This window comes from Falco rusticolus, chromosome 8, assembly GCF_015220075.1.
Source record: "Falco rusticolus isolate bFalRus1 chromosome 8, bFalRus1.pri, whole genome shotgun sequence".
Taxonomy (NCBI): Eukaryota; Metazoa; Chordata; class Aves; order Falconiformes; family Falconidae; genus Falco; species Falco rusticolus.
In genome coordinates this window covers 16560021-16575744 of record NC_051194.1, presented here as the reverse complement: position 1 = coordinate 16575744, position 15724 = coordinate 16560021, and the positions used below count along the sequence as shown (strand labels likewise).

Sequence of the window (15724 nt, the reverse complement as noted above, 5' to 3'; positions counted from 1 at the left end):
ATTTCTGTATCATCATAATGAAAAGTGGCCATGACCCAAATATTCTGTGCATTTTAAAAATGAAATGAAAAAATGTGTTCCTCCCTCTGAGGAAGAGAGCATGTAATCTAAATTTCTATCATCGTTGTTAGAGGTTTTTTTATGCCTTGATAGCTTATAAACTGTTACAGATTAATGTTAAGTTAGAAGTGCATTGGAGAAATCTAATATATCTAGCGCCTTCTAAATTGCTCTTTGTCAGATACGATGGCTTTCCACTGTCTCCTCCCACACACTTTCCATCTTTCCTGAAAATTGCCTCATCTTTGAATCATTACTGTTGTAATTACAACATGAAAAATCAGTAGTAGAAGAAAAAAATCTTTGACACAAAGAGCATTATCAGGGGGCAAAAATATCCTGCTGTATCCAAAGATAATACAATGCTGCATTGTTAATGTTTCTATCAATTATTGACTTCATGATAAGGTAAAAATCTAGATCTTTACACTTTACATGGTATTCCTTCCAGTCAACAAAAAATATAAACGTGTCTAACAGTTGGAAAGGTCACGGTCATTGCAAAACACTTGGAGGAAAAAAAAAAATTAGTAAACATTCATTTTAGTAAAAACAGAGGTGCAATAATATCCATCTAGTTCTCAGCTGGGTGAGCCTTGGTGCTTTAAAGGGAGGGGATTTGAAATATTTACCTACTGGGTGTATTATTTGCTCTTTGTTTGGATGTTTCAGAGTGGCTCAATATATACATTAGCAACCCATTGCTCTGCAAATACAGAACCCACAGGTTAGCCTCCCTGGTTGGATAAATAATCAATTCTACTTCCAAGAGTGGCATTAGATCCTTAAAGGGGATGACAGTACAAATCTTAACATAGGCCATTACAAAATACTTCAAAGGAATGCTTCTGTTTAAGCTAATTTAAAATCAGACTGGGAGAGAGCTCATATAGCTCAATGGCTTTCTAGTCAGTTTGCTGCTCCATGGCAGAATTAATTACCTCTCTGCTATTCCTGACAGGTTTGTCTAAATTGTTGTTTACAATTTCCATTGATGAGGATTCCACAATTTGCTCAGACAACCTACTTCGGGTTTCCATTTACAGTGTTTTTCCTAACATCTAACCAAAATCTCCTCTACTGTAACTTGAACTTCTTATCCTAACCATCCTGGACACAAAGTCCTCTCTTTTTCCTGCACATTTTTATGTATCTGAAAATTTTAGGTTATTTCCCACCATGTAGGTGGCAGGATCCTGGTTCTTTCAAATCTTTCTTCTTTATTCAAGGGCTGAAAACACAGAAGATAGGGTATAGGGCTGATACAGATTTCCAAATTCCTTATTTACTAAAGGAAATGTCCTACCATTTGACATTTTCAGTACAGAGGTGAAGGACTCAATGGGGCAAAGGGAGCAGCAGATCCCCACCTCTGGAGCTGGATTTTGGAAGGCAGTACTAAGGCCAGGAAGTAGTGTTGGGCTAATGGTTGGGCTCAATGACCTTAAGAGTCTTTTCCAACCTAAATGATTCTAAGCAGAGTCTGCAGAGATGCACACATCACCCCTGTTTGTGTTTTGCCTAGCAAGCAGATAGTTGGAGGTCCAGCTTCTATGGCTTTCAACACTCATTTGCATTGAAAAACAGTAAATAAAGCCAACAGAAAAATATATGAATTGTCTGGATCATAACCTGCAGCAGAGTATCCATATTACCAAATACCCTTGATTACAAACTTTTGCCATTTTCTGTCTAAAAGTAGGAGTGCTTGATCAACATCTAATGTAGGATGTGAGCAGCTAAGAGCAAGGCTTTAGGAATATGACGGGGGGGCACAAAGAAAACATCGTCTTCTGGTGAGAGCACCTTACAAGGTATGTTTGCAGACTTTTAAATTTTACTCGTAAATATTTAGATTAAATCCTGGTTTCACTGGTCTCACAGTAAGATTTTTACCAATGACTTAATAACAGTCGTATTTCATGCTGCAGGGATATGAATTACAGATGGAATTACACATTTAAATTTGTATTTTTCACTGTTTCTTCAGATCTCTGTGTATATCACACTGTCCTTAGTACACTATCCTGACAGTTTATATGGGGAGCATACTCCACAAAAGTTGTAAACATCCAAGTATTATTTTCAGTGAAAGTAACAGATCTGTTTTATAACAGCATGCTTTAACAACACTCAGATGATTCAAGGAAAAGCTAGATCCTGTATCATAAAATTGTGGCATGAAATTGGTTCAGCATTAGCAACTGCTGTATCTTAGTCTTTTGCTTTGTTATTAGTTTCCCAGTATTTTTTCCTCATGTAGATTACCCTCTATTATTTAGTTATAACTTCCTCCATAATTACAATCAATGAATAGTAATCACTTAATAAACATATCCTGGCAGGTCTATTTTTGTACTGGGAAAAGATTAATTTTCTTTATCATCACTCCAGTAAGCAATTTTTCTTCTTACCTGAAGTAGCAAAGTGAAATGTAGTGCCTGGCATCGAGTTCTGCTCTGATACGTACAGCATTTGAGCAAGACCAGACACCACCCCTTTCTTTTTTATATTATTTGAATACAGATTTATCAAAATCTGTGAAACTTGGAATTTACATTCACTGATTTTTATATGTAATTCTATCGCTGCACATAGGTAAAAGCCGCTTTGCACAGCTTGTTAACACTGAGCTAATAGTGGCATCCTGGGAGATTTTTCAGAGTGCTTCTCCCAAAATGCAGAGACTGCAGAAAGAAACTGCATTTTTGTTAAATTTTGTGAGCTTAGATACTCAGCATTGAAATGCCAAAGAGTGTGCACTCTGTCAACTACATATAAAGGCCTAATTTGATATTAAATAGAATAAAATATCCTGAATTAACTTGGATACCTACAGGTTGCTATAATGGTTTCTTTTCCACTGCCATGTGAATATAGCACGTGAAACTGGTAATGAAACACAAACAAAAGAAATCTTATTTTGGTTTGTATACAGAAACCTGGCTTCTCACAAATTAGATTGATTAGTTCTAAGTGGGCTTGCCTAAAGTCACTCGAATCAAATCAAGTTTTTCTATTGACTTCATGAGATTTCAGACTAGGTGTAGCTATAAATGGAAATTCAAAGTAAACAAACCCTCCTGTGGGATTCACATTTTTCTGCTTGAAGTCCATACAGAGTATTTCTCAAATATCTTGTGAGGTAAGCTTGGCCATTCATTGCTCTTGAACCACTTAATGTGGGTATTCAAATATTCAAACTATGTACAGGGAAGTGAGGGATTCAACCTCTCATATGCAATTTTACTCTGCTCTGGCCTGGCTTTGCCTTTGGATAAACACTGTGCAGTTTGCCAGGTACCTTCCAAATAGAACTAAAACAATAGCTTTGAAATAAAAAAATAATTTTAAAACAATTTAAAAATCTCAGTTGGAATACATCAAATTTGCATTCCCAAATATTATCTTTGTAGGTGGACACTAAGCTAGTAATTCTGACATTAAATGGTCTGTCAACCTTTCAGTAGAAAGCAAAACCATAAAGGAGTACTTTAAATTAAAATGAGTTTCTGTAAAATTTAAGTACACTTGAGTTCTTCACACTAACATTAAAACACCTTGAGCAACTCATCCTTGTTCAAAAGTGTCAGTTTAAGGACAAATTTTGCAGTTGGAACGTCTGGCATTTTTTGCACAAATACTGGCAAAAATTACTTTTACCATCCTTACCCTCCAAACTTTCTCTCTGTTTCAGCCCCACGTAACATGAACCACTGGGATCAAGCTGAGCTGTCCCTTCGAACTGCTTTGTGTTTTTTTAAATGGCCTCACAATCCCACCTCATGATATGAGCATATGAAAATTTTTACTTAGACAGGCCTATCATATATATATATCTGTCTACATACAACACGCAACTTAAGACTGCACAAATTTAATATAACTAGAAGGGTAAACCTAAATTTTTTGCCCTAGTCTCATCTTTGCCACAGGCAGGCCTGCATTAAGTTTCAAGGAAATCTTTCTAATACATACCAAACAAAAAAAAGCTTATGCATATTTTAACTTCTTTAGCAGTATCACCCTTCCTCTGAAAAGAAGAATTGATTATATACATCAATAATAGGGAAAATATTTATTTCACAGCTCTGAAAATTAGAGTAAAAATCTCACTTCAGAGTTCACTAGTTCAGCTGGTAATTTTCAGAATTCTTTTAAGATGTCAATACAAGGCATTTTTTTGTATGCACAGTAATGAAGACTTCAAATACACAAATTACCTCTAAACATAGGCATATTACTAAAAGATTATACAGCAAAACAGATTTTGCACAAACCAGCGGCTTTTAAAATAAGCAATTATTCCACAATTTAATGCAAGAAAAATTTATATACTAGGCATTTTGTAAAGATCTGGGAAGTACTTAATAGGAAAACAAAATGCCTGGATTAATCTAGCAGAGATATGTTGATATGATGGAAGTCAGAAAGCAATTGTGAAAAAACACTCTGCACCTATGCTGGTCACAAAGTGTTCAGTCATAAAAGCTTTGATTTATATTGTATTAGCATAGTGTGGTGGAAGCATGCAGCACCACAACATCAAAGGATATGCCCCCAAAATACGTATCTATTTGTCTTTTTTTTTTCTTCTCTCCAATAAGAGTATACTTTTAGTTTCCAACTCATGTGTGTATCGGAGATGGTTTGTATATCCAGGGAGAAATTGAGAGGGGAATGAAAAAGAAAAACAGCTTGAGGGATGCAAGAATCTCACCATACTTTTAAGTAAAGAAATAACAATTCACTTGTAATAGGACTGTCCCATTAGGGTCCCTGATTGCCATGAAAATCTCAATTGACCTACTCCTTTTCTTCGTTAGATTTACAACGTTAAGATAATTAAAACAATATGACCTTGGATTTGGACTCACTAAGTTTCTTTCAAGGTATACCTCACAGTCCTCCAAAAATTCTTTGGAGGAAAGCACACTTGCCAGAATCTTACATTGTCTCAGCAGTTGGATACTCGTCGTTCCGGAGAATCTTACTAGACTTCTCAGAAGAGATGTGATCACTTAGAATTTCCAATTTTTGATTACAGGATAGGGAAAATAATACTTTTCTCCTTTGTTTTCAGTAACTTTACAAAATAATCCAAAGACACTACCTGACTGCTTGTAGAGACAAAATAAAGAACTTCATTTAGGAACAATTAATTCCTCTTCAGAATAAATTTTCAAGCCGGGTAATTGAGAGGATAGAACATCATTGCTTTGTGTAAGTATAACCTTTTTGAACTTCCCAGGCTGACACATCACAGCTGAGATGCAATCGTGTTAGTCACGGCACTCTGCATGATGCCAATGCTGTACTAAGCAGCACGCTATTAGGAAAGGGTACAGCAGCATGCTGCAGTACCGACAGGGCCCTCCCATGCTGGGATTGTCTATATGCAAACACCATGCCCACTGTCACTGCACAACACAGGAGAATGCTAGAGAGCTATTTCTGTAACACCAGGAACACTTATTCCTCCACAACTTGACCCCTGCTCTGTGTGGTGATGGTGGTGATGTGTTTCAGATGTGATGTATAATAGCAGGAGAGTACTGATGCATCAGACCAGGAAATTAAAAAAGATGCCATTCACACAAAGGAATGTTTAGTTAAGTTTGAAAATCTTGGCTCAGATGATACCGTGATGGACCATTTGTTACATCTTTACTTACTAATGTTCATTTGTTGTGGAATTTGTTGTCGGCTTTTTTTTTTTTCCTCTACAAATCAGTTTGTTGCTGATTTAAAATGATTCCAAGGGCTCATCTGCATTTCACCCAACACATTTTGTGTCTGCGACAGTATTTGATAGCACTAGGGTCCTTAAAGGAACAGCCTATTACAATACACAACAGTAACTATGTTTCTACGATTTATGAAAAGAAAGCAATATGTGCCTGTTTCGGTGCCTGTCGTTTGCCTACCAATGGTGCAGTGCTCCCCATTCCAGCCCTCTCTGCATTCACACTTCCCATCTTTACAAGTTCCGTGCTCCGTGCAACGGGGATGACACACACGCTGGTCACACGCCACTCCCGTCCACCCTTCTTCACAGCGACACGCTCCGCCAATGCACACCCCGTGGGTGCCACAGTCTACAGAGCACACTTCTAGGAGAAGAAAAGAATAAAGATTATAGCGAGCTCGTGGCAGCAACGATGGGGCAGAAGCAGCACCCTAGTCATGAAGGGAAAAGTGATAGGACAGGTACGCTTTTGCTGAAAACTGTAGTGTGTCAAAAGCTGGCCGGCTTATAGTCAGGTCAAAACGGCATTTACCTTGTGGTTAAAAACAAACTGAATAATATTAAAAAGTTGTTTAAATAAAATCAGCTACTATATGCTGGACAGGCTGCCGGAGAACTGCATCCTCTAGTCAGATGCAAACTATTTTCAGAGGTAGTTTCCTCAACACTTGCCAGCAGTGAGGAAGGGGAGCAGGGAACTCTGTTTTACTCAAACCTGGACCTCTGGTGATTTTGATCCAGACACTGTTTTCCTAAGAACGAGACTCAAACTCACCTAAAACTCATTCAGCAGAGAATGGTGACAATTCAGGGTCACTTAGACTCTAGAAGTGATGGGTAAAAGACACTTTCAAGGGAGAGATTTTTGGATACCTATTACTAACTGGGTCAGTTATCTGGTGTCTCACCCAAAAAACTCTTCTGCTGCTCTCTGCCAGCTGAAGTTGTGGAACAGCAGAGGGGTCTTTTGCCTTATGCATTATCAAAGAAATTGACAGTGAAGCTCCCATTCATTCATTTTTCTGGCTGCTGATGCACGAAGCAGAAAAAACACATCTCAATATTCATTACGCTGATGGGGTATTTTAAGGCATTAATCTAAAGAAATAACTGAATAAGTGTGAAAACTATAAATATTATTTTTAGAAGCTTGTTTATAGTCTACAGCTCCATCTCACAATATAGATGCAAAATTCCAGTATTTTTTACCACAAATAGAACATTTGCTGTCTTGTCAAAAAAGTTGGTTGGTTGGTTTTTTGGGGTTTTTTTGGTTGGTTTTTTTTCCCTCTTTAGCTCCTTCTGTTAGAATAATCAAGTTTTACAACTGTAGCTTTGGAGAGAATTAATTTTTTTAGCCTACACTTTTGTGCCTGCTTTTAATGTTTCTTGCTCTAAAATTATTTTTGAAAAATATTCTATGTACAGCTGAAAAGTGAATAATACCCTTTATTTGCAAAGAGATTTTTCTGGTTTGTGATGCTTTTCATAAAGGAGTAGCATTTTGATGCGCAGTAAAGTCAACCCCACAAGTGCACTTTGCTGTAGTGTTTTCCATTCCTCAAATGTTATAAACACATTTATAAATAACAGAAGTTTTCTTTTACAGTTGGGAAACTGATGTGAAGCACTTAAGTAACTGTTTCAGTCCAAATGAAGGTATTTGTATTAGAATAAAATACAAACTCCTAACCCACAATTCCCTTTGCTTCCCAGCTGTCAGTCCCAAATTAAGAATGTCACAAAACCCAGTATTCAAGATATATACACACTTCTTCCCAACTGAACCATCTGCATTTCAAGCTTGCCACAGATATTAATATTTTAACAAAACAGGAACACAACTGCAAAGTCAAGAAAAAATATGTTTCTTACCAACGGAGCAGTCAGGACCCATCCAGTTGGGATCACAGCTGCAAAGACCTGTGTCAGACAGGTAGGTACCATGCCCACTACACTGGTCTGGACACTGGGCTCTGGGAAGCTCACAATTTATTCCACCCCAGCCTGGGCTGCAGAGACATTCTCCATTCACACAGACTCCGTGGTTGGAGCACGTTGGGTCTAAGCAATCAACTACAAAAGAAAAGAAAAACAAGGCAGAGAAAGGTCAGTTCACACAATGTGATGTTCAGAAAACATGTAGATGCACGCTCTGCAAAGTTTGTATTACTGTGATAAATAAGGCAAATTGATGTAGTTCTTCAAGTTATATTAACACCTGGTCTGAGAATGAGAAAGTGCGAAGTAAGCTGTGTTTTCTGCTAGCTCCAAATGAAACAGGGTGTGATTGAACATGAAAGCTTACTGCAGGAATGCTGTAGTGAAGCAGCACAGACTTAAAAATGATAGAATCACGGAACGGTTTGGGTTGGAAGGGACCTTAAAGATCATCGGTTCCACCCCCCTGCCCTGGGCAGGGACACCCTCCACCAGGGCAGGTTGCTCCCAGTCCCGTCCAGCCTGGCCTTGAGCATCCCAGGGATGGGGCACCCACAGCTGCTCTGGGCAGCCTGGGCCAGCGCCTCGCTGTCCTCACAGCAAAGAATTTCTTCCTAACATCTAACCTCTTTTAGTCTGAAACCATTGTCCCTTGTCCAATCGCTACAGGCCCAACTACAATAACACCAAAGTATATATAATAAGTGTTCCACAGGTAAGCCTTCAGCCAGGTACATTTCTTCTGAAACACATTCAGGTTCCAAGGACTGAAGCATCGTATTTAAATAACAAAATAATGAATAAACTGCACTTTTGAAAGGATATTTTTCTCTGGAGTATCTTCATCAATACTGTTATTATCACTATTGAAATGTTAGAGCATTGTGAGAGTAACATTGTGATAGCCACTTTAAGTACCTAGAAGTCAAAGTATCAGTGGCTTTTATTTAGACTCCTAAATTATTCAGACACTTCTGAATATTTGATTCGTAGTCCATTAGTAGCTGAGCTGTGAAATTGAGAGTCCTAGTTACTTCAACCCATATCCTAAGCAGCAGATAATTTCTCTTAAAGAAATAAAGAAAAGCAGGTATAGAGATGGATTTAATCTTTTCTCAATTCAGAAACAACCATATAAGAAAATGAAAACAATTATGATGGAAAAATCATCCAATGAAATTTTAGTTGCTTTTTCAGTCCTGATAAATAAAGGAATGTTTTGAGCTGTCTTTCAAATAAACTTTAACAGTAACATTATGGTTTTTCAAATTGTTATCTTATATCATGAATTTGTGTAAGTATACTATGCTGTACCGCAAATACCAATATAGAGGCGCTACCAACCGTCTTTTGCTGTGGAATTGAGGGCCAAGGTCAAATTCATGTCCTAAATAAAATGAATTCATCTCATGACTGGTATATATTAGCTCACAACAGAAGGACCAAGAATGATTGGCATTCTCTCTTGCAGCTCCAGGAAGATCTGAGTTTATAATGAAAGTGATTTATCTCTCATCTTTTCCAAATTGATCCTTCTAAATTAAGGCAGAGACATTTTCACTCTACCTTATGTGAACAATACTTGATCTTTCAAATCTCAACTTTTCTATAAACATAGAGTCTTGTCAAATTATTTTATGCCGTTGCAGAACAGTTAAAGTAAGTATATAGATTAGATACAACACAGAGGATTGAGGCAGGCACATTTAGAGATGCAATAACATGAGTTATCAGAATAGTTTTGATTTTAATTCAGATTACAGTAGTACAGAAATAAATTACTGTAAAATTCCTCATAAGATTTTCATTTTAATGACGACACTGGTTGTATTTTTTCTTTGGTTTTTTTGGTGTGGCTTTTTTTTTGTTTGTTTGGTTTTATTTATTTTTTTTTCTTAAGATCTGATGCTTAGTTAATTGGACATGAAAATATTATAATGCAATTTCATATTTATAGGTAAACCAAGATTGTTTTGTGATTAGCTCAGGTAAGATTCGATAAAAAATCGATAAAAATCATAAATTGTTGTAAAATTATCCAGAATTCTAGTCCTGGACTATTACTCCTCCTTGATGTTTAACAAAATGAGAATCTGTCCAAAGTTTAGAATGTGTCTTTCGTACTATTTTTGTTGAACCCGATATACACAGAGCTGTGATAAAACAATCTGATTGAATAAAGAAATATAGAATACAAACATTTATATCAATATACTTGTAGGATGAATGTTACTTTTTTCTCCTAAATTCAGTTTATTATGATTTTCTAGATGATGATATTTTAATGGAAATTTTAAAATGGTATCACATTGTATGAGGCAGGACAGCTAACATAAGGAGATATTGATGAGTCCTAATGTACTTTCAATGTCAGAAATGTATCATTTTCCTTCTCAAATGAAAACAATGTGGACCAGATGAAAAACACCACCTTGTGCTGCTTAACTTAACTGTCTTTCCTCTCTCCTGAATTACATTATTCATGCAGCCGAGACTTATTTCCACTGAATAAGCCTATCAATAGCCCTAAGCCCCCAATCTCCCTTGTTGTGTAGAATAACACACTAACCACCTTTGTCCTTTGTTCTAGACAAATATACTTTATAGCTGTTTTGTTCTATCATATGGCTAAAGTAATAGGTTTCACAGTTTAAATTGAAGAGAGTTTTTACTTTGAACTCAAATCTCGTTCTATTTTAATACATGCTCTTAGAGTTATCATCTTGGGCCAGATCCTCAGCTGCTAAAATTAGCATAACATGATTACCTGCAATAGAACTACAACGACTTAATGCTGCAAAGGTTCTGGCCCCAAGTCCTTAGAAGGGTTTACAATGGTATTTAATAAGGATTTATAAATGAAGCTTCTTTGGTATTTAAACAAAGGAGAATGCGCCTTAGCAAGTAAGTATGTTAGAACTTGTAGCCCCTTGGCAGCTCAGATCATTAGAGCTCATTTAGTATTGGGTCCTCTGTAGATTTGACAAAAAAGGTACTGAAAGCAATTTATATCCTTAAGGACAAAAAAGGAGGTCAAGGAGTTTTCTGAACAATATGTACCATAAAGCCCCCAAAGAGCCATGAATTACACTTACGAAGTTAAATGTCATTGAAAAATTACTCGACCATGAAAATGACATGAAAACCACCCTTAACTTAACCTAATTTGGCAATTTCACTTGTCTCCCCCCAAACTAGATTGAATGAAGCCTGACAAACATGCCACTTCATCTTGTGTGCAAATTTGTTAATAGAACAACAGCGTTTATGCTGCAAAAATTGTGCATCACAAATATTGATTTTGGTGCCACTTTCATTTCAGGTAAATTGTTTGAACAATATGACCATGATGAATATCAGACATAAATAGCTAACGGGAAGAAAAAAATGCTGACCCACTTGCTCTAATTCAATATCCTAGTTGGAAAATAGCAAATGAATCAACCTTCACCATTCCTTTTGGAAGATCAAATCAATAGAGGAGATTTCATCGATTATACATAAATACAGAAATATTTATTTGTTTCATTCTACCATTAGAATGGTAGAATGTTAATTCATGCAAAAACCGTAAATAAGATCAGATTACCTGCAACTAAAGAAACACTGCTTCATATTATACCCTTTTTCCTATAGCTCTCAAATTAATGTCAGAAATATGTACTGAAGAAATGGAATTTTAGAGTAGAAACAAGATGGTTGCTTTTTATTTATTTGCAAATTAATTTATTGTCTTATTTATTGCAAAATGATGCATGCAAAATGTTTTTGACCTTTCTTGTCATGTTATTATCCTCTTCCACGTTTGCAGTCAGTATCTCCTGCCTTTGTAATCCATTAATCTTTTTTAAGAAAAAAATGTATCCTTTCAAACACAGTGTAGATTAAATAATATATATCCTTTCACATCACCTCAGCTGGTGATGCGTTTGTTTCACCCATTTCATAAACTCATCTTTAGGAGATTCAAGATGTCTAATCCAGATATATCACAACCATTCTAGACAACTGAGAGAAGAGAGAATTCCATGCAAGTAGCTGGAAACTACAATCAAGGTGAGGGAGGAACAGCTTACAAGGTAAGACTTACAGAATCAAATGAAAGAAAGATCATTTTAGGCCATCTACCATTGTCTCTCTAATAATACGAGCGTTTATACGCAGTACAAAACATGATGAAGTTTATACAGCTTATATTAGACTAAACAAACAGTTGCACTTTAGTACCAGAAATAGAGCTTCTGCATTCCTGGGGGATAGACTGGATACTTTACAGCGTGCTAAAGACAGTCTTTTCCACCTTTGATTTTGATGAGAATGCTAACTACAAGAAGGCATTTCAGATAATTTTAAAATATTTCCTATTGTCATACACTCAGGACAAAAAGGACATTACAGCATTTTCCAGATACAGCTTACAATGTAACCCATTAAAAACAGTGGGAAAACTCTACTGACTTAATTGGGTTCTGGATTAGAGCTTTAATGACCAGTGTTGTGAAGCTTTCCTGGAAGGAGATGACAGGAATGAATTGAACAAAGTTGCAGTGTTGCCAGTCCCACTAGTGGGGAATCTTTGCTTTTTTTCTTTTACTTTTAGCAAAGTAAGTTCACTCAGACTAATGCAAGACCTTGTCCAAAAAGCAGTGACTGCAGTCCACACTCAAAGATTCAAACCTTTAGTGGTTTAGATCCCTGCAGTTTGCCTTCCTTTGTCTTCTAATGAGAGAAACAGCTGTTTACTGTAGGGTAAGATAAAAATCAATACCTGTGGTGGACAGCTCTGCATCCCACTCAGAATACTCCAGAGGGCCTCTTTAGCCCTAAAACCATGCAGCTCTGGTCCTATCACTTTAGCCCTGAAACCGCTCCTCCTTCTGGAGGATTAAACAGTTCTGGAATGTCATCATAAAGCAGCTTGAACTGTTACTGCTCGGAGGATGTGCTGAACTGTCTATTTAGCAATTGTCTGGGGACTTAAATGCCCTTTTAAAATCATACTAACATATTTAAAAAAGAATACCAGTCCAATTTATGTTGTGCATTCTAACAGAAAACGCTGTGAATAAAACCAGTATCAAACTTGATCTATGACCACATTTTGCTTGGGTTGTTTTGTTAAGATTTGCTCATTCTACGTACACAAGGAATTGGACGCTTTCAAGACAAAGAACTTTTCTGTACTTAAAGGACAGTTATTGTTTGTCTGCGCCATCTACCTTTCTTTAATCCCATATGATTGCAGCTGACAGGAGTAATTTCCCCTACATTAAATCTGTTAGTAACATGGATACCTAAGTCTTTCAAATTTGTTTCATCAACTTTGTCTTCATACTGACTGATAAGTTTGCTTTGTGTGGAGCTGCAGCTACACAATTTTGTCTACCGCTGCTCCTTTTTCCTCTGCATTTCACATCTAAATTGTTCAATATAATCCATATGAAAAGATTTATCATCATTCTTCAACAAAGGAATTATTCAGGTTTGCATGTGGCAGGCATTCTTAATACTGCAAAACAATGTATACGTAAGGCCAGAAGTTTTGTCTGAACTTTGATAGATCAGTAAAATTGTGATGGACTACATTTTTACCCTCTTCTACAATAATCTGCTACAGTAGTTCTACATTCAAATTTTTATTCTGTTCTTTCCTTTTTTTTCTACCCATTAAATAACTCCAAAACCTAGAAAACAAACTCACAACATAGAAAGAAAATGTCCTACCTTCCTCACAGTTTTCTCCTTTATAGCCAACAGAACAGACACAGTTCCCTTCGATGCAGGAACCATGACCTCCACATGAGGGATCGATACACTGGCTGATGGGTACATCACATTCTGGACCTTTCCAGCCACTGTAGCATAAGCAGGTGCCTTTAGAGTACTGACCATTGCCACTGCACAGAACTGGGCAGGCAGCTGGAAAATTGAACGAAAGAAAAATGGCATACAGAGTTATACCTGTATTCATGTAAGTGCACAAAAGTTCCACTACCAAATACTTATAAGTTAATTTATTGGGGGAAAAAAAATCTAAGCTAATTTGTAGTTGTTCAGTTCTTAATTTCCCAAAGAAAGCATTTGATTACTATTTAATAAAGCATACATTTTGGGCATTCTGAGAATACAATTACTATTCTTTATAGACTATTGATGGTGTTTGGGGTAACTAATGAAGTAATGTGAACAGATTTGAGTCCAACATTACTCTGCTTTGTTCCACTAGGTAACATCTAAGTTTCATAGATAGCAGAACACAAAACATTCAGTCCCCAGAACATTTTATTATATAGCATCTTTCTTCTTCCATAATACCTTTTTATTGTAATGTCCCCAAAAATTTTTAGACCTTTTGATTTGGTTTTTTCAGTGTAATAATCTTGAACACAGGAATCTAACACAAGCCTTCATCTACAACAAATGCACTTTGCCACCAATAATCCTGCTGAACCTTGTTTTCCCAAATCCCAGAGTGACTGCTTTACCCCTGTGTGTATTGGCAAGAAAGCACCATTAACCCTTAACCCACCCTCTTGTATTATTAAGGGGGTAAGACACATACTGAGCAAATATTAATTTATGCAAATTAAATGAAGCCTATGAATAATACAGGTAGTCAGCAGGTCTTGAATGCCAGGAATCAGATGTTGTACATATGCAGAGCAATGGAAAGAAACAAGTGGTTTATTAAAAGCCAGTTGCACATAAACGTTATGCTAAGGCATATTCACACTCCTATATGCCCACTTCTCCCATGTGAACACGGCAATCTGAATTTATATGCCTGCTGAAGACTGAATGTGTGGTCACCAGCCAGAGAAATGGAAAAAATAAGGAATAACAGAAAATGGAAGTAATGAAGTGGATCTTTGAGAAAAAGTACACTTTTGTGCTCTTCCCTCTGATGCAGTTTAATGAAGACAGAAAAGTATTTCCCTGTCTTTTCACCCTTCAAAGTAATTAGAAACTAACACCTAGTTTTACAGTGCCAAAAATATACTCAAAAGCTACTATTGATCATTGAAAGGTCCTAATGTCTTCTTGCTTCTATTATGCCTTTAACCTGAATGATCAAGAAGAACCCAAGTAATTGATTTCCTACAAAGAAATGTGTAATTTTCCAGTTATACAACTTCTCCACTGTTCAGTCCTGTAACCCTTATTAATCTTAGCTGTTCCATTGATCTGCTGCAAAAACACATTTCAGGATAGATTTTTTTCAAGAGTTTTGTTATTTGAAATGGGAAAAAGTTGATCAGAAAAAATTAATTCAGATTTGTAACCTGAGCTAAAATTTAGAGTGCTGAGAATTATTTCAATTAAGACTACAGGTTGATGGGCCACATTTCATGTGCATAATCTTTTGTAGACTATTCCTTCTACAGTAGAATAATAACAAAACCAGTACGCTGAAGTTCAGGGGTTTCTTGATACCCCTCCTCTGTCTTAGGGCCATATTGTCCATCTTTTGGTAGAAACAGGACTTAATTTTACCTAATTCCTGGCATTCTCTCTCACTATTTTTCTTCCTCACTCCAAAAATTAATACAAATCTGAATAAAATATAATTTCCAGTAGCAACTTTCTGATTTCAGATATGACATGTTCACAAATGCTTTACTGAGTTCAGTGAAAAAGTTTATGCTAAAAGTTCTATTGATCTTGCCTTTTGCAGCTGGTTTCGGAATTCAGTTTACTAAACCAGCTGGACTGAATTACAATACAGACAAATATCCATGATGTCCATACTGCACTCTAGGACAGCCTATTTTACATCCCTTTGCACGTCACCATCAAACACCCTTCCATGATATACAACACACTGATCTAGCAGCAGCTTGAGTGCCATACTTGACTCTTACTCCTGCCTGCACACATTACATCATGGAGTCTATCGTAGTTGCTCAGCACACACTGCTCTTCACTGTCTAATTATGCTAACTGCTGCTACTGCAAGTCATAAAGGTGAGCCAT

The 15724-nt window shown here is 36.6% G+C and overlaps 1 protein-coding gene across 3 annotated transcripts in view; it reads right to left on the bottom strand.

Annotated features, from left to right (window-relative positions):
• The window catches only part of TENM2 (teneurin transmembrane protein 2), a 698113-nt gene that overhangs the window by 77448 nt on the left and 604941 nt on the right, over positions 1-15724 (bottom strand). For 2 of the 3 annotated variants that reach the window (XM_037398907.1, XM_037398909.1), the window contains exons 13-15: positions 13475-13669; positions 7685-7885; positions 5961-6173 (exon numbers count right to left, since the gene is read on the bottom strand). In XM_037398907.1, the coding sequence (XP_037254804.1) occupies positions 5961-6173; positions 7685-7885; positions 13475-13669 (609 nt within the window). The remainder of the gene's footprint in view (positions 1-5960; positions 6174-7684; positions 7886-13474; positions 13670-15724) is intronic. The other variant, XM_037398910.1, reaches the window with a different exon arrangement.